Source organism: Passer domesticus, chromosome W (assembly GCF_036417665.1).
Source record: "Passer domesticus isolate bPasDom1 chromosome W, bPasDom1.hap1, whole genome shotgun sequence".
NCBI classification, from domain to species: domain Eukaryota; kingdom Metazoa; phylum Chordata; class Aves; order Passeriformes; family Passeridae; genus Passer; species Passer domesticus.
The window spans coordinates 14,505,871-14,525,857 of NC_087511.1; the positions used below are offsets into that span (position 1 = coordinate 14,505,871).

General features: G+C 48.6%; 1 protein-coding gene across 1 annotated transcript; it reads right to left on the minus strand.

The window, feature by feature from the left end:
- Positions 1 to 3,310: 3,310 nt before the first annotated feature.
- LOC135289047 (uncharacterized) lies at positions 3,311 to 14,067 on the minus strand. The gene is made up of 5 exons (XM_064402422.1): positions 13,920 to 14,067; positions 13,345 to 13,628; positions 6,895 to 7,003; positions 5,563 to 5,997; positions 3,311 to 5,477 (listed from the first exon to the last, which is right to left on the minus strand). The coding sequence occupies exons 1-5, from the start codon at positions 14,065 to 14,067 to the stop codon at positions 5,236 to 5,238; spliced, it is 1,218 nt and encodes a 405-aa protein (XP_064258492.1). The 3' UTR covers positions 3,311 to 5,235.
- Positions 14,068 to 19,987: the final 5,920 nt, after the last annotated feature.

The following is a 19,987-nucleotide window of genomic DNA, read 5'->3' on the forward strand; positions in this document are numbered from 1 at the left end:
CTGAGGTGCTACCCATGCAGGGTTAGCTAACCTGTCAGCCCTGGCATCACCTTCTGCTATGAAACCTGGTAAACTGGTGTGACTCTGAATGTGCAAGATGTAATACGAATGAACTCAGGTCTGAATTGCACTCCACAAGGCTTTCAATAACTGAAACAAAACTGCGTTATTGACTTCTTTCAGAAGTGAACAATCCAAACGTTTGGTTATGTCTGTGACATAGGCAGAATCAGTGACCAAGTTCAGAGGCACCTGAGAAAATTTCTAGAATGCCATGGCAACAGCCTTTAACTCAACCAGTTGGGCCGAGCCTGACTCATAGCCCTCCAACATTTGTCACCCAGATTCATCCTTCCAAGTAACAATGGCTTTCCCTGTGTTTCTGGAACCATCAGTAACGATGGTGGGTCCTAGCACCGGCACCCAGCTACTTTTTGGCCGCAAAGAAAGATTGGTCGTTTTTGCCAACTGCAATAACTTATGACTGGACAGATGATAGGCAATTGACCTGGAAAAGTTTTGCAGCGCACTTTGCAAAGGAGCACTGTTAACAAAGCTCCATTCAAAGTCTTCCCATTGCACTGGAAGAATGATTTTTGCGGGATCAGTTGCCATTAATTGAAAACACCGTTGACAGTATGAGATTATCAAATGAGCGATCAGTTCAAATAATGTGGGTGCTGTCTTTTCTGGTTGATGGGGCCAGAAGACCCATTCCAAAATGTGCAAGGGATCAGACCGTTTGTCACTCTATTGGCCAATGATACCTGTAGGATGAAAATCTGGATTGGTAATGAAGACAGTGATATCAATGGAAATGTCTACTCGATGAACCTGACAAGCAGAAACATCCTTTTGGACTTCCTCCAGCGCTTGTCACGCCTCAGGAGTCTATTTCCGAGGTGATCTCAGGTCAGGGTTCCCCTTTAGAGTATCATACAGTGGGGACAGTTATTTTGCAGTTAGTCCCAAGTAGGGACGCAACCAACTGATGACGCCCAGCAATTTCTGGGCATCATTCAAGGTCTTAATAGAATCTGTGAACTGCACCTCCTGATGCTGAATGGTTTGGTCCAGAATTTTGACTCCCATATATTTACAAGGAGGATGCTGTTGAACCTTCTACAGAGCCACTTGCAGTCCATAAGAATGTAGAGCAGTGAACAGCTGAGGCTGTATCCTCAGCAACTCATCCTGGGTGGGTGCTGCCACCAGGATGTCATCCATGTAGTGATAGCAACATGCATCAGGAAACTGCTCGCAGACTCTGGACAAGGCCTGAGCCACATACCACTGACAAATAGTTGAGCTATTGCGACAGCCCTGTGGCAAAACTTTCCATTGATATCTCTGCACTGGTTCAGCATTGTTCATTAAAGGCACTGTGAAGGCAAACTTTGGTTTGTCATCAGGATGCAAAGGAATTGTGAAAAAACAATCCTTCAAATCAATTATCAAGATCTCCCATCCTGCAGGGAGAATGGTGGATGAGGGCAAACCAGGCTGCAATGCTCCCATGCTTTCCATCACTGCATTAATTTTTCGGAGGTCCTGTAACAGCCTCCATTTACCAGATTTTTTCTTTATCACAAAGACAGGAGTATTCCAGAGACTAGTAGAAGGCTCAGTGTGTCCCTGTGTAAGTTGTTCCTGAAGCAATTCATGAAGGGCAACCAATTTTTCTTTTGTCACGGGCCACTGGTGTACCCAAATGTGTTTGTCCACCAGCCACCATAAAGGCAGTATAGGATATTTTCTGCCCTTTAGCACAGTGGTCCCAATTCGTACCCCCCAGGCTGCCAATACATTCCACCCCCAGAGACTGATCAGGGCTGTAGTGACATAGGGCTGAACTTCAGCCATCTGCCCATCCATGGTTTTGATTAGCACAGACCGTTGGCTTACAAAGGCCTGCGTTGCATACCCCAACCCTTCGATGGCCAACCCTATGGAAGCCAAAGGCCATGTAGGAGGCCACGCAGAGAAGGAAATGACTGTCACATCAGCCCCTGTGTCGATCAAACCTCTAAGCCAGATCTTCGGTGGGCAGGCACCCAATAGGATCAGGGTACATATCATCTGTGGTCACTGAGCAGAAATATCTGCAGACCAGAAGACTTGTGGTGGTCCCGTGGATCTGAAGCCACCATTTCCACAAGTCCTCTGGTCAGTCCTGAGGACACATGACTGAAAAAGCACAAGTTGAGCAATCTGAGTCTTTGCCAGAATAGTGATGAGGGGGTGGGCGTCGAAATCGTGGCACAAATTTGACCCAAAAAGCCAGAGTCAATGACACCTGGGTGAACAAAGATTCCTTGGTGGGTGGCACTAGATCTTTCTACAAGCAGTGCGCTCAGTCCTTGTCCTAAATGTCCAAACACATCCAAAGGAATCTTATGTTCACTACAGGATTCTAAGATGACTGCAGTTGTGGTATGTACATCCACCCTGGTGGAGCCGTAGGTGCTGCCCCTGAGCTGGCTAAGCAGGCCTGTGCCGGTGCTGTGCTCTGAGGAATCACTTGTGTCAGAGTGCAGTTCCACTGTGCGCTCATTCTCCTGTTTCCCGGGCCTACCAGAAGCTGGCCATTGGCATGATATTTAGACTTACATTGGGTTGCATATTGACCTGCCTTTAGGCACTTGGAGCACAAGAAACTGGTATTTGTTTCTGTCTGCTTGTGTGTTCCCTGCTTTTTCTTGCCCTTATTTTTACCTTTTTCCTGTTGTTCGCCCCCTGAGGATTTCTGGCCTGGATGTAAAGCAGCTGCCAGAGAAGACATTTTGTAGTCTACAGTACCTACCTTGGAACATGCTTGGACCATGTCTGTTAGTGTCAGGTCACCTGGAAGAGCATCTACGATCTTCTGGCAATCATTGTTTGCATTGCCCCACACTAACTGCTTGCATAAAACCTTCCTCAAGTTATTATCCTCAACCTGGTTCTCCAGGGCTGCTGCAACCTTCTCAACAAATGGTAGAAATGGTTCTTTTGTTCCTTGAGTTATTGTCACATATTGTGGCTTGGGAGTGGCCATTTCTATAGTTTTTTTCAATGCTAAAAACCCTACCTTTTGACTCTGCTCAAGAATGGCAGGGTCCCAAGTAGCCTGAAGATCAGGATTGGAAAAGGCATGAGAACATCCACTCCCACGTAATACCTAGGATATCTCTGAGGCAATTGCATGTTCTCTGATGCAACCCTTTTGTCATGGTTTGAGGCTGGCACAATGCTAGTGCCTTTATGAAAATACACTTTTTTTAGTGGCTTCTGTGAGATGTGATTAGGAACAGAGCAAAGCAGGTTCTAACTTAGGAATAAAGGAAATAAACTTTATTAACTACAACATTTAAAAAGGAACAGACACAAAACTAAGAATGAAAACTTTAAAATTATTTTTTCTCTTTCTTTTTCTTCTACAGCATGAAATAACACCATAGATTTCTACACTGTCACCATCTCTTAGATAGCAACTTTCAGTCCATCATCACCCTTCAAATAATTAACTCTTAAGTCTATCAGGGGGAGAGGAGTCTCCCCTTGCACCATAGGCTTCCCCCCGAAACACAATTGAAACTTCTTGTGTTTCCATGTCACTCGTGGCACTGCTTAGAGAACATTTGCTTTCATGACTTTTTTTTTTCATGCCCACTGCTCTCACTAGTGCACATGGACTAGAACTGCTTTTAGGGTTTTCTGTTTAAGGATGCTTTACTTAGTTCTAAAAGCAGTAGTGTCTCAACTTCGGGACACCAGTCTCTTAAATTTACCCTCTGGGGCCAAGGGGCTTCGTGAACAGAGATCTTTTTTTTTCACTGAAGACAGAGGGCATCTCACACCCTCCTCAGCCGTCTCTGTTCACGACACTGCTTTATTGTACTTTTTTTGGCTTTAAGGCATTGCCTCCCCCTAAATGCAGTCTGTGTTACAGGAAAAGCATGGGTCTGTTTATGGCCATACAAGAAAGAGTTTAGCTTAAGGCTACTCTATCATCTCCTCTCACTTAGGATTCTTCTTACTTCTTCTGCTATTTTTCACGTGTATTAATTTTTATCACACTTGCTTATTTCCTCTTGCTTCATCTCTCTCTCCTCATTCTGATTTAGGAGGATTAGTATTTGTAAGGTTCTCATTATTTTAGAAAGGGGTTAAAATCTTCACCTCTGTCTGCTTAGAACTCTCACAGCAGCTGGGCACTTTCTCGCGCCGCATCCCCCACTTCTGGCCGGACATGCTGCCAGCACGATATCAAATTTTAAGGCAGCACAGGCACTGTTTGTCTTTATCTCTCTCCCGGGGGGTAGGGGGGCCGGGGCTCGATGCTTCTCAGGGCTTTTCTACTTTTTTATCTTGCAAGGCTTTCACTCCCTTCCTCTGCTCAAGGCTCCAGCCTACCTCACCCGGCTGCATGGCTTCCCTCCCCCACCCAGCCCCAGCTGGGCAGGGGAGCTCTGACTTCTTTCACGGACTGGGACTAAGAGACAGTTCTTTTGGGAGTTCTTGCTTTTAACCCCTTGCGTTCTTAGAGGTGGTCCATACCTTCAGTGGCTAAACCAGGTGCTAATATTCAAATTTAAGCACTGATTGGTTTGACCACAACCTCCCAAAAAACTCACTTCTTTTTTAACCTACGACACCTTTGAGCAACCTGCCTCCAGTTGTCCTGAAAGACTTTAAATTGCACAGGTTGGAACAATACTTGAGCTATATGTCTAATATCAAATGAAGCAAGGAGGTCTGTGTTTAGCACTCTGATAACTTGCATAACTTGTGTAAAGCCAAGGCCATATTTTGCTACCTTATCTTGCAAATCTTGGACAACCTGCCAGGCAATCACATTTTGCCTGTCAGCTTGTCCTGTATTTGGGACAGTTTTATACACGGGGAAAGCTTGAATCACTCTTTGTGGTGGAACATTGTTTCCCTGAAACACCTGTGTCCCCTCCTCAGATGCTGGATTAACTGCTTGACTGTTATCTGTGGCCCCTTCCCCTGGGTCTGGTGTGGTGGCAAGTCCACACTTTGGCATTCCCACCTTTTCTATCAGGTCCCAATCCCCATTCTCTAAAGCTCGCATCTTAAGTGATTCCCAAAAGTGGTGAGGGTTCGTGGGTCGCACAGTCACCCGACAAGGAGGCAAAATCCAGAGATTACTCAGGAACGATGTCACTGCTTGTCGGTGACGGCGTTCTGCCGCCAGGGCACGCCCCCGGCTGGGGGGCAGGCTGTTGGCATTCATCGCTGTCGCTGTTCCCATCCTGTGGATGGGGAGGACAGCCTGCAGGCAGCAGGGGGTGATGGGTTGGCCGGAGGCTCCGAAATCGAGGAACCGACTGTGGGCTGCGGAACTGAGGGGCTGGTTGCAAGCCCCGACGCGGGGCCGTCGGCCGCCGGTGCTGCCACGGCCGGGGTCCCAGCCGCGGAAGCCGAGGCTGGCTGCGCGGCGGCAGGAAGCTGCGCGGCTGCCGAGTCACCCGCTGCGCGGAGAGGAGGAGGAGGCAGTTATTCCACAGCTAAAGATGGGAGGGCGAAAGGAATTACAGCCCCTGTTGTGTCGTTTACCGATAGGAGAGACGCTGCCAGTGCCGCTGTCACTGCCATCTGCGCAGGCGCCATGGAAGAACGGGGGAGAGCCGGCGGGGGATGCGACGTTAGCTGGAACAAATGCTCGCCGGCAGGCGCTGACGATGGCGCAGGGTGTGGCCAGTACATCTGCGCAGGCTCCATAGCTGATGACGGGGAAGCTGACGGAGCAATCGGTCCGGCTGTTGCGCCTGCCGATAACAGAGGCAGTTCCACCTTCACTCGAGTGCAGGGCGAGGGGGAGCAGCGGCGGGGGCAGCAGTTCCTGCCGGCCGTGAAAGAGCTGGTCCCCGGCCCGCTGCAGAGGAGGGAGAGTGGGGCCGGCCGGCGGGGCCAAGCGGCTTGTGGAGCAGCGAAAGGCAGCCTCGCTGGGCGGGGTGAGGCTGGCTGAAATACAGACGTGTCTGCTGCTTCCTGGGGAGCAGAGACGGGCATCACCAGTGGCTGGAGTGGGGTCAGCTGTCGCAGTGGCTCGCCAGTTGCTCTTTGCAGAGCAGGGAAAACCCGTTCTGCTGGCGGTGGCGGCAACACTCCCGGCGCCGTCTGCGGCACTGGAGGGGCCGAAAGTGGCACAAACAGAGAGGGGCCATCCTCTGGGAACGGCCAGGACGCAGCTATCGCACTCGGCGGTGCTAGTTTTGCAGGAGGAGGATATGTCGGCCTCAAAGAATCATAGGGATGAGGATATTTTGGCGGAACATAGTCTCTAGGTGAGAGACAGGTTCCGCGGCGGGCCCCCACATCCCTCGCGGGTCCGTGCGGAGCCGGGGAAAAGCTGGCAGCTGCCCGGCCAGCCCATCCGCCCCCTGGGGTGTCGGTGCTCACAGAGGCAACCTCTTCGCCCTCCGAGGTCCCCATTTCCGATTAGCTTCCCCTCGGGGTCTGGCCTCACAGGGCTCTGGATAAGACACCCCATACAGGTATAAGTCGAGGCACGGTGGTATCCCCACTAGCAAACTCTTCCCACAGCCGGTAGTCCAATGCGTCCCACGTCTGTGGACTAAAAGCGGTATCTACATCTACTGGAAAATCAGATTTGGCCCAGGCAAGCAGAGTGCAGAGCGAATCATCTGACACACAGATACCAATAAAAGGAATCATGACCCTCCAAACAGAAATAATTGCATGTTCTTCTGTAGAGATGTGACTTCCCATCGTGAAGGCACCATCCCCCAAATTCCAGCAAGACTACCTCGGGGTACCGACTCTCTGCTTTGCTGGGGAACTCGTTCCCGCTCTAGCTTTGAAGCTATTAGGGCCAAAACCGCGATCCCAGTCCTTTCCAGGAGGACGCGGGGAAAGGTCACTTACCTCTCCGGGGAAACAGAAGGTGCCCAGACACGAGTGGGCTGCACGGGCGCTGCGGGGTCCCGGCATCTTCATCCGTTCTACGATCCACGAAGGGTCGATAGATGTAATTCTATGGCATGGTCACCAGATGTCACTGTTTAAGAATAAATGACACAGTCATCAGAAGACTAAGTGGCATAAGCACCTCCTGTCTTTATTGAACAGCTTCTTTTTATACACTCGTCCGATACAGGTGGACCTGATTGGTCATTTAATCAATACATTTCACCTGATTGTCTAATTAACAAGATGCCCATTTGTAAACAATCCTATGAGAATAATAAGAAAACAGATATTAGAAAAACAACACCTGCAGGTTGTTTACAATAATTGGCTATTATTGTTATCTCCAGCTCCCTAAAGTCTCTGTAGTGGTTTTGGTTTGCTAATTTAAGGATTTTCTAATTTTGAGAATTTTTTGGCTAATGCACTAAAGAATGTGGCGGGTTTGGTGTTGGCTAATCACTAATACACTCACTTTTTGTTGTGAGATAGGATTAGGAAAAAGGCAATGCAGGCTCAAAACTTTAAGAGGGTATAAAGAAGATTTTATTAAAACTAATTAGAAGGAAAAAAAGGTAGTAAGAATCAAAACAAACCCTTCAGAACACTTCTCCACCTTCCACAACTTTTTCTTTCTTACTGACAATGTAAAGAAACTAAACTTAAGATTTCTAGTCAGTTTGTTACTCCTAAAATAGTCTTTCTTTAGTTTGCTGAGGGAGAGAAGTTTTTCTTCTTAAGGTTATGGAGACTTCTCAACAAGAGGAAAAAAACAGTTCTCTTGTGGTTCTCAATTTTGAAATAAATGGGCAGGAGATCTTTCTCCTTTTTAATGCCTTTATTAAAAAGAATCAGATCAGGTGGGGAGAAATCGACGGGTCGCGCCCACGCCGCCGCCGCTGCTCCCAGGCGTGGCACAGAGAAGGAGGGTGATGCAGCTTTGTCCGCTGGTCTGCAGGCAGAGCTGGGGATTCTGTCCTCACAGGAGATTAGCAGATTCCAGTTTTTTGGTCTAACACCCCGGGTCGTCTCTTTAATCAACATCTTTTCAGGTTAGGGTGAGAAGCAAAAAGGATCCAAGCAGGTACTGGACTACGCTCCCATCCTTAGACGTCACTTAGGTCACTTGTTGGCTCGTAATTTTAGAGGTTTTCCTGGAAAAACTGTAAAAATTCGGGGCGCAATGCATTTCTCATCTGCATACTGGCTCTGATGTCACTCCTATCCTCCTGGTACTTGGGAGGGTGCCGGTGTCCCTCCCTGGCAAGCGGCCAGCATCAGGGGGACAATGGTTAATCACCAGCCATTAACAGGTAATTGAAGAACTCCTCTTTAACAGTGAAACTAACTTACAGCAACTGGTCTGACTTGTTTTTAACTCTGCAACCTAAAAAAAATAGATAACTTTTTATTCATAACAAATTTTGTCACTAATAACAGCTGCTTGGGGAACTTTGCCATCATGAAATATTTCCCATTTCTACAAGCTTTCTCACAGTTTGTCAATGGTCCATGTCGACTTATAGGGTATTGTTTTCAAGATGAGCTGTTTAAAGGCAAAAGTTCTTATTATCTATTTCTAAAATCATCTTCACCTCTGAGAACAGAGATCTTGTCTTAGAAGCACAGGACTACTGTTCTCTCTTTCTCTGTTTAAACTTCTTATAGGATCACAGCCATTTTAACATCTGCTTACTTTAACATGGAAGCCTTTACTTGATATTAATTTGAACATTTTTATCTCTCTATAGTTTTATGCGTTATAAGGAAAAAGTCTTTTCTTCATAGCTTACAAGAAGATTTCAGCTCTAAAAACAAGGCATCTCTTCACCCCTCCCATCTGGGACTTAACTTCTTCTTTACTGACTTTAATGTCTTCATATTGTTCTTTTACATACTTGCATCATGTTCTTTTCTCTCACTTAAGAGAAGATTGAAGCACTGAAAGGGTTAACATTACGCTTGAAGCTCACCTGACCTGCCATTAACTTGTGGCAGAGACCTGTGGCTAACTTGTGTCAGGATCGACTTTATAGTTAGTCTTCACTTTTCTGCACAGGCTGTAGGAGTCTCTAGTCTCAGCTTTGCTAGATGGAAGAGGCCTGACAGCAAAATCTTCACAGCTGCAGCCAGCCCTGCTCTAGCCAGGGCTCTACAGCCTCCCTCTCCTTCCTGCCCGGCAGCTGCTGAGGCCCAGCCCGGCCAGACCAGAGCCGATGCAGGGGGCTAGTGGGCGGCCCGGGGAGGGGAGAAGAGGCCCTGCCCGCAGCAAAACTGCCCGGCCTGGCCTAGCCGAAACGAAAGGAAGGCCGGGGCTGGAGCCCGAGCCCACCACCTCCTCACTGACCAGAAAGAAAAGAGAGAGTTCCCAGGTTTTTTCGTCTCTAACAGGTGTGTTTCACAGAAGTGTGTCCAGCTTCTCAGTAGTTCAATAGACTGTCAGTTACACAAAAAGCTTTGCATCACTTCCCTGAATTTCCTCCCATTCCAAACCAAGACAAGTCTCCCAGGCAGATTCTGAGAAAACTTACCCAGCTTTCTTGCTCTCTGACCAGGCTGTCACATCCGCATTTAACAACAGTAAATATCTAACAACAGTAATGTTTACACAGTTGTCTATCATGCAAAAAAGAGTTATAACTATTAGGAAAAGTTCTTTAAGCACAGAAGAAGAATCATTTAAATCATGTCATTGTTTGCATCAATCTTTGTTTTTCCTGTTGTTTCAGGAGCAGAAGCCTTCTTAACCCTGGAGTAGTGAATCCAGGGTCCTTTGCCAGTGACTTTTACTGTGGTGAGGGTATATTATTGACACTTTAATTGAAGGGATGGGATTACTTTTGGGCTAAAACCGATTTATTACTCAGATAAACATCAGCTTCAAAGGTCGTGAGATTTTAGAGGAATAAGAAGTCAGCTATAGCTCAAGGTAGTCGCAAGTTTCTTTGTTACAAGGCAATATATAACATTTTGATCCAATAGAAAGTTGCCAAAAAGTTTATTTTGCTTTTCTGACTTATCACCTTAACTCTGCCACACTGCATATACTTTTATCCAACGGGCTACTATTACACATACACATATATGCTTCTCTTATAACATCTAAACTCTTAGCTTAGTCTATACAATTACATTACTATACTATAAAACCCTTCACCATCTTACCCAATGCAGTTTCTTACTTACTTAAGGCATATTCTTACAACTATAGAAACAGAAGTTTATAATTTTTCTGCCAAATGTCTGTGTACTTTTATTTTTACATCAATCCAAGCTTCTTCCAAGGCTGCAAATCAAACCCATCAGTATCTGTGGAAGTTTCTCTTTCCATTTCCTACATCTCCCCTCTCTCTCTGCACCAAAAAAATTACATTAAAAGATTTGTCAATCATCCGCTGTATACACTGAAGCATACAAGGCACCATTATTAGTGCTACTACTATAACAACTAAAATATATAAACCTGTTGTAAGACATTTTTTTAATTATGGTGTTAAATCCCATCTGCTAAACAGATCATCTAGCCAAGTTCCATCATCTACTCTTATTTTTGATACACCTTCTTTGAGCTGTTGTATACTTTTATGAATAGACTCTGAGTGATCAGATAGATTCATATAACAGATCCCTTCAAAATCTTCACATCCATGTCCATGTGCTAACAAAAGAAAGTCTATTGCTGCCCTGTTTTGTAAGGTTGCATGCCTAACACTTTTGACATCTTCTAAGAAACCACTTAATGCAAGGGATGTAGCATTAGATTGTTTACTCAGCCAACATCCCAACCTAACTGCTTTAGTGCTACTGCTGAGGCAACAGGTAGTATAAAAAGTGATGTTGCAAACCTTTTTCCAAAACCCCAAGGTTCAAAATCATCCTTACACTCTAATCCGTATTGATTGATAAATGACCTTTTTCCTCTGTGTTTCATACTGGCAATCATTCCCATACTAGGAGTCAACAATGCAGCCTTCCCTAAGCTGCATGGACTACCTTTAATGTTTGATGGAATAACAGGCCATGCTCTGTCTCTGCAAACAAAAAATATCCCTTGTGGTAATTGAAGAGAAACAGAACTAAATGTAGATGGAACTTCAGAAGTGTCATTACACCAAAAGGTTTGGTTCTTATATATAGGGTGAGGCGGAGAAACATCTCTCACTACTGACTTTTTCCTGAGTAATAAAACTTGACACAAAACTCTACTTTTACAGAACCAAGGAGCTCTAATTCCTGAGGTTCAGCAGATGTTTTAGGAAGATAAGGAATCTACTATTCTCATGTATGAACTGGAGTCTAAAAATTCCACACATTTGACCCAGCAAAGGTGCCTTGCATAGCCCTGTTGATCTTTCTTGGTATAGGCCAGGTTTCTACTGGTACACTGACTAAGCAAGTGGAGAATGGATTTCGTGGAGTAATAGTAGATAAACACAAGGTATCTAACCCTGAAACATTAGCTAAAGTCACACAAACATTTGTTCTAGGCTGTCTAACTGGCAAAGCTGCACTACCAAAAGCAAACAAAGCAAACAAAGCAAAACACAAACTTAATATTTGATTGAACTTCATGTTTCACTAAAATTATTTTTAGGCAAGAGGTTCTTTTCTCAAATTTTAATTTTCAGGTGAATTTTAAAGAATATTTTTTTTTTTGTCTCTTCCCAATCTTGTTCAAACATTACCCAATGATAAGGCACAAAAGTACTTGGTGCACATTCAATTTTTAAAATTTGGAAATTTTCTGATTCTTTTGCAAATTCCTTCCTACATTCTTCTCTAAGAATAGGAAGGCAAGGGTTATTTTTTTTTCTTCACAGCCTACTACAACCAAAAAATCAATGGCTGCAATTCTTTTGTTAAATTCAGGGATATAACATGAATTGCACTACAATCTTGCTTAAAAAGCTTTACAGTACTCCTGTACACTCTTTACACTGATAGAAAACCTAGGGTTTACAGTTTTTGCAATGAAGGCAAGAGATTGCAGGCATGAATAGTTGTTTCTGTGTAGTTCACACCTGTGTGCCTTCTTCTTTGCTAGTGGGGTTGTCAGCGTGTTTTCTCGTGTGATATGGTTTCACAGTCTTTGCTGGAATCCACCTGGGTCCTGTACCTGTAGAAATACAAGCAAACCCTTTGCCCCAAGTTACTAAAGGAAATGGACCTTCAATTTGTTCTGTTTCTGGATTTCTAATTAGAGCTAAAGGATTCTCCTTTAATTTTGCATGTGTACTATTAGAAAAATGCCTAAAAATTGGGGGTTCATGTTCTACAAAATAACTGTTTAAAAATTGTAAACATGTAAGACTTTACTTAGTTGCATCTGTGGTGTTCCCTGTGCTGCATCCCCTTTTTGTTGATCTAACATACATTTCAAGGAAAGATGTGTCTTTTTCACAATTGCCTGGCTTGTGGGAGAATAAGGAATGCCAAATGTATGGCGAACACCCTGATTCATTAAAAATGTGACCAATTGTTTGGCTGCATAAGCAGTATCGTTATCCATTTTGACTTCTTGAGGCACACCTAGCAAAGCAAATGCTTGCAAAAAATACTGACAAGCATGCTTGGCTGTTTGTCCTGTATGTAGAGAGGAAAAAACTGTGCCTGAAAAGGTGTGAACTGAGACATTAATATTTTTCCATTTCCAAAAAGATGGATATTTGGTAATATCAGTTTTCTAGAATTGTAGGCTCTGCAACCCTTGTGGGTTAACTGCTCCCGTGGAAACAGGGGGTTGCACCAGCTGACAGGGCATGTACTTATGATTGCTTTAGCCTGATTTTTAGACAAAACATTAGCATGAGTGCTTGTGCATTTTGATGAAAAAAAGCATGACTCAGTGTCGCCCTGATTTTTTAAGACTTTCTAAAGCCTTCTGATGTTTGCATTCTTGTATGAAACTTTCTCACACACTTTTCTGTAAACAACTTATTGTTTGCATTCTTTTATGGAGGAGGAGAAATTTGATGGACTGTTGGTTTGTCCAGTGTCCCTGGAGAGGTGGCACTTTCACCTTCCAATCCTCTGTCACCTTTGGAAATCTATAAATGTAGGAGTCAGAAAATAAACTCTCTCTTTTTCCTGTCTGAGAGCAGCAGCGTGTCTGCGTCGTGTTGTCTTGTGTCCTGTAGCGACATCTGGTGACCGCCGAAGTGTACTGCAGCCTAGGCTGGAGGCAGAGAGTTCGGGCTGTCGGGTGAGATTGTGCCGTTTGCCCCTTCCCTGCTGGGAGCTTGGCTTGCTGTCCTGTGATAGCGGCACTCCTGTGGGTATCATGAGTGCGTTTGGTGTGTTGGATTCGTGGAGACGGGTCCTGGCGAACAGTAAGATCTCCGTGCCCTGGAGTGATTTCGAAACACTCCATTGCTGGGCTACACAGCGGGGATTCTTTTCCGACGCTACGGAGACGTTCTCTGAGGCGGCGTGGTCTTGCGTGAATGACCACCTCGTGCAGGAGATGATTGCTGGTGGTCCTGCCAGCGTGAAATTGATGTGGCACACATTGCAGGATGTTGCTCGGGCTGTATGGGGGTCTGAATCCTGCAGCTCTGCAGGTTCCCGGAAGGACCTGTCCGTCTCGGATGGGGATGAAAGGGAATCTGAGCTTTTGAGCGACGCAGAGGCTTCCTCCGCTTCCCGGTGGGGGGAGCTGGAGCATGATTCCGCCTCCGAGGGTGGTGGTTGGTCTTCGGAGGGGGATTGGACTCTCAACCCTCTGTTCCAGGGTGATCAGCCGGGGGGCGGAGTCCCGCGGGTTTCTGGGGGTCCCGGGGAGGCAGCTCGGCTGACTCGCCCTGCCCCGAACCGCGGTGTGGAGGGGCAGCCGTCGTCCCCCTGTGCCTTCCCGGCGCTCGGGGGCGATGAGGGGCCCCTGGATCAGTGCCCGGTTTTGTTCGGGTCTGATTTGGTGACAACGCTCTGTTCGCATTGTGGTAAGTCCACAACATATTCCCTGCGGCCGGCGGAAGCGGGTTCACCCGCTTCGGATTCGGGCCCGTCTCGCGGGGGGACACTTTCTCCTGTTTCTGAGCCTGAGCAGCCCGCCGGGCATGCGCAGGCGGTGGAGGCTGCCGGAGGCGGGGCGTTGGTCGGTGCTCGATCTCGTCCCATCATGGTGGGCGGCATGCCTGCCTCTCTGTGTACAGCAGAGGCGGAGTCGGCTGCGGCCTCCCGTGAGATGGGGCGGGTGCTGCTAGGGGCTGTGCCAACCTCCCTTGTGCCGCCCCGCGCTGACGTGGCTCCGCGAGCCGCATCTCTCCCTGTGTCCCGCCCCTCCCCTGCGCGGGAGACGGGTGGCTCCGCATCGGGTTTGCGGTCTGTGCCGGCGCCTGCGTCCACTGCGGCGCCCTCTGCCGGTGCCGAGGCGGACGGCGCTGCCGGGGGAGCAGCTGGTTCGGCCCCGCAGTCCCCGCCCTCCGCGGGGGCTGCGGCGCGCCAGGGCGCTGGGGTGTTCACCTTTAGCGCGACTGCTGACGCGGCCAGCGGGAAACCGGTGTTCTCCCGGGGTCGCAGGTCCTCCCTGCCGGGTGTGTGGACTCTTCCCCCGTGCCAGGTGACCGTGCGTCCGAAGGATCCCAGACGATTCTGGGGGGAAGTCGGAGCTACGGCTGATGAGATGCGTGAGCCTGTCTCCTCGCAGCGGCTGCAGGATCACGGAGGGGGCTCCTCTGGCTCTGCTGGTGCTGCGGGGGATGCGGGGTCGAGTGCTGTCGCAGTGCCTCGCAGTCAGGCAGCTGCTCTTGTTCCCGTGGGGCCCACGGGACGGGACATGGCAGGTATTGCGGCCTTGCCAGAAGGCCCCCAGGCTTTTCCTGTGATCAGGGGTCTTGCTCATAACACTTATGAGCCTCTGCCCTTCAAGACAAAGACAAAACTCCGTGAGACGGTTGCTCGACATGGTCTGGGCTCTTCTGAAGTCATGCACATGCTTCGCATGATTTCTCCTGAGGTGCGCACGCCTGCCGATGTCCGTGATGTTGCGCGTGCTCTTTTTGATCCCGTGCAATTTGGCGTCTTTGAGACCAAGTGGGCTCGCTTGGCAGCCACTACAGCACAGCATAATGCTACACTGGGGCCGCAGGATCCCAGGAGAGTGGCTGACGTTGACATGCTGATGGGTACAGGCAATTACACTGAGCCTCAGGGACAGGCTGGTTTCTCTCCCTCCGTGCTTGAGCAGTGTCAAGCACTAGGCATGTCGGCAGTGATTCAGACTGTAGAAATGGCTGCTCCACGGCAACCATTTTCAACCATTGTCCAGAAGGCTGATGAGCCTTTCATGACATTCGTGGGGAGGCTGACTGCCTCAGTGGAGAGGCAGCTGACAAATCCGCTGACAGGAGAGGCTGTGATTGCGGACCTAGCGAGGAGCAACTGTACAGCAGACTGTAAGAGAGTCATAGACGCTCTTCCTGGTGGGGCTACTGTCTCACAAATGACGGAGGCCTGTTCGGTCATAGGTCCCCCTGTTCAGAAGATGGCTGCCTGGGCTACTGCTGCGCAGCCAGCCTGGGCAGCGCCACAGGGCTGGCAGAAGCAGCAGGGGAATGCTCAGGGCAGCAAGAAACGGGGGAAGAAAGAACAGAAGGAAAAGATTCCTATGTTTCTGTGTGGTCGGTGTGGAAGACCGAACCATATGACTAATGTCTGCAAGGCAACGGTTCATGCTAATGGCCAGGCACTGCCGGGCTCGGGAAACGGGAAGCGAAGCGCGAAGGGGAGACGCGCTCAGACACAAGCTTCTCTCCAGACCCCGGAGCCGATGGAGGTTTGCTCAGCCGGCTTGCAGCCAGCACCCGCGGCTCAGCGGGTGTAGACGTCTGCACAGCAGCAACAGCTGTGTTAGAATCTTGTGAAGTACACAAGGTTCCCCTAGATGCCTTTGGTCCCTTGGGTGGGGGCATGAGTGCTCTCCTGATGGGGAGGTCTAGTGCCACCCTTCAGGGCATCGTTGTGCATCTGGGGCTCATTGATGCAGACTTTACAGGGCAGATTTGTGCCATGGTTTCCACACCCACCCCCCCGGTCACGATCCCGAAAGGGACACGACTTGCTCAACTTGTGCCCTTTAAGTCCTCTGTTTGCAGGGCAGCGGACCGGTCGCGTGGAGCTGGCGGTTTCGGATCCACTGGGCCGCCTCAAGTGCACTGGACTGCTGTTCTGACCAAGGAACGTCCTGAGATGATGTGTGCCCTGTCCATTCCTGGTGTGACGCCGTCGGAGACTCGCCTTCGCGGGCTTCTTGACAGCGGCGCTGACATCACGATTCTCTCTCTTGCTGCCTGGCCTCCGGACTGGCCCCTGGATCCGGTGGAGACGCCTGTCAGGGGGCTGGGGGGAACGGCGCAGTGTTACGTGAGCCAGCAGTCCGTGCTGGTCACGAACCCAGAGGGACAGACGGCCTGGATCAGGCCGCATGTTACTTCTACTCCTGTTAACCTCTGGGGGAGGGATGTTCTGTCAGCGTGGGGGGTGCGCATCGGGACGGGTTTTTGATGGGGGCCACTGCGATGAAGGGCGCGGACTGTCCTACGCCTCCTATACGGTGGTTGGTGGACAAACCTGTTTGGGAGAACCAGTGGCCCCTCCCTCGAGATAAATTGGTCGCCCTTCGGAATCTGGTGCAGGAGCAGTTGGACCAGGGTCATTTGGAGCCTTCTACCAGTCCCTGGAACACTCCTGTCTTTTGCATCAAGAAGAAATCTGGGAAATGGAGGTTGTTGCAAGACCTCCGAAAGGTCAATGCCGTGATGGAAGGCATGGGAACATTGCAGGCGGGCATGCCATCGCCTGCCATGCTCCCTGCCGATTGGCCGGTCCTCATTGTGGATCTGAAGGATTGTTTCTTCACGATTCCTTTGCATCCCAATGACAGGCCGAAATTTGCCTTCTCAGTGCCAGCAATTAACAACGCTGAGCCCGCACAGAGGTATCAATGGAGGACCCTTCCTCAGGGCATGCGCAATTCTCCGGCCATATGCCAGTGGTATGTGGCCCGTGCCTTGTCTGGAGTTCGTGAGCAGTTTCCTGGTGCACGTCTGTATCATTATATGGACGACATTTTGGTGGCTGCGCCCACCCAGGATGAGCTGCTGAGAATTCAGCCTCAGTTGCTCGATGCTTTAAATGCACATGGACTGCAGGTGGCTCCAGAAAAGGTCCAGCAACAACCGCCTTGGAAGTATTTGGGGGTCAAAATTCTGGAACAGACAATCTGTCACCAGGAGGTGCAATTCGTGCATCCTGTGAAGACACTGAATGATGCCCAAAAGTTGGTAGGTGTCATCACTTGGTTACGTCCATACCTGGGGCTAACCGATGCACAACTGTCTCCATTGTATGATCTACTAAAAGGAGACTCTGATCTAAAGTCGCCTCGTTCATTGACCCCTGAGGCACGTCAGGTGCTGGAGGTGGTTCAGCAGGCCGTTTCGGCTTGCCAAGTTTACCGCATTGATCCCTCCATTGATGTCACTGTGTTCATCACCGCTCCAGATTCGCATCCCACAGGTATCATTGGCCAATGGAGTGACAAATGGTCCGATTCCTTGCACGTTTTGGAATGGGTTTTCCTGCCCCATCAGCCGCAAAAGACGGCAACCCCATTGTCTGAGCTTTTTGCTCGTTTGATAATCAAATGCCGGCAACGGTGCTTGCAATTGATGGGTGCGGATCCCGCAAAGATCATACTCCCAGTACAGCGGGAGGATTTTGACTGGAGCTTTGCAAACAGTGTGTCCCTGCAGAGTGCTCTGGAAAACTTTTCAGGGCAGATCACTTATCATCTGCCCAGCCATAGGCTGTTGCATATGGCGAAGTCCACACAAATCTCTTTGCGGCCCAAAAATAGTCAGGAACCTGTGCAAGGACCCACCGTCTTTACCGACGGTTCAGGGAGGACAGGAAAGGCCATTGTTACCTGGAGGGACGGATCTGAGTGGCAGGTTCTGGAAGGTCATGAGGATGGGTCAGCCCAATTGGTTGAATTGAAGGCTGCTGTCATGGCATTTGAGAAATTTTCCCAGGAACCTTTCAACTTGGTCACGGATTCTGCCTATGTGGCCGACATTGCACAGCGGTTGGGTCACTCGGTCTTGAAAGAGGTCAGTAACCCTGCCTTGTTTCATTTGCTGAAGGCCTTGTGGTGTGCCATTCAGGCTCGGGTTCATCCTTTCTACGTTCTGCATGTGAGGAGTCACACCAATTTGCCAGGCTTTATAGTGGAAGGTAACGCGAGGGCTGACAAGTTAGCTAACCCAGCGTGGGTAGCCCCTCAGCCTGATACACTCGCGCAGGCCAAGGCATCTCATGGGTTTTTCCACCAGAACGCACATACTCTGCAGAAGCAGTTTCAGCTGACGCCAACAGAGGCTCGTGACATTGTTGAGTCATGTGATGACTGCCATGCACTGGCTCCGCCTTTACCGGCAGGGGTAAACCCCAGGGGCCTTAGGGCCTTGGAGCTTTGGCAGACCGATGTCACCCAGATTGCCGAGTTTGGCCGGCTCAAGTATGTGCATGTCACGGTGGACACATTCTCCTCTGCAATGTGGGCTTCTGCTCACACCGGAGAGAAGGCCCGTGATGTCCTTGCCCACTGGAGGCAGGCCTTTGCCGTTCTGGGCATACCTTCTGCTGTGAAGACCGACAATGGTCCTGCTTACGCATCGCAAAAGGTGCGGCAGTTCCTGCAGTTGTGGGGTGTGTCACACAAGTTTGGTATCCCTCATTCTCCGACTGGCCAAGCTATTGTAGAACGTGCTCATGGTACTCTGAAGCGGGTTCTTCAAAAACAAAAACGGGGAATGCAGGGTGAAACCCCGCACAGTCGGTTGGCAAAGGCATTGTACACCATCAATCATCTTACGGTGCCGCAGAACTCAAATAACCCTGTTGTTTTGAATCACCATCTCTCGTTGCAGGCTGCGGACGAAGCACATCAGCCTCGAGCGAAGGTTCGGGTGCGGAATTTAGTCACCAAAGAGTGGGAAGGTCCCTATGATCTTATCGCTTCGGGGCGTGGGTATGCTTGTGTATCCACAGATACCGGGGTGCGCTGGGTACCTTCAAAGTGTGTTCGCCCTGACCTGCAACCGCAGAGACAGAATCCGACTGACAGGCAAAACAGAAGCCGTGACCAACCTGAAAGGCGTCAAGTGGGTGAATCATGGAGTGATGATTCGGATGCAGATGATGCGGGTGATCACTCCGATGATTCCTCCATGGATGGATGCTGAATTTTGTTCATGGGTTTTTTTCTTTTCACGTTGTTCATTTTTTCCTTTTCTTTTTAAAACTGAGAAGGGTGAGATGTCGCCCTGATTTTTTAAGACTTTCTAAAGCCTTCTGATGTTTGCATTCTTGTATGAAACTTTCTCACACACTTTTCTGTAAACAACTTATTGTTTGCATTCTTTTATGGAGGAGGAGAAATTTGATGGACTGTTGGTTTGTCCAGTGTCCCTGGAGAGGTGGCACTTTCACCTTCCAATCCTCTGTCACCTTTGGAAATCTATAAATGTAGGAGTCAGAAAATAAACTCTCTCTTTTTCCTGTCTGAGAGCAGCAGCGTGTCTGCGTCGTGTTGTCTTGTGTCCTGTAGCGACAACTCAGCTTTGCCTGTTCAAAAATATTGGGTAATGTGCTTGCAATAGTTACTGTCGATTTAACTGCCCTGGAATTGCCTTCTGTCAGAAATCCTGGAAGCGATGAGTGGGCCCTGCTGTAGTTAACAATCTTGCTCGAGCTTTGATTATAATCGGAGCCATCATTTCCATTGTTGTAAAGATTGGTTTTGGTGATCTGTAAGGTAAAAAGATCTGTTCTATTATTAACAGAGTCTTTTGCAGAAGCATCCCATTGGAATATGAGACCATAAAACTGCATCTTTTCTCCTAGTACTGCAAGAAAGAAAGGCTGTGATACTATACAATGGTCTGCTTGTCTTTGTTGAAAGGCTTCTGCTACTTTCTCAAGAGCCTTTTGAGCTTCAGGTGTAAAAGTCCTTGGAGATGTAATGTTACAGTCCCCTCTTAAAAAATCAAAA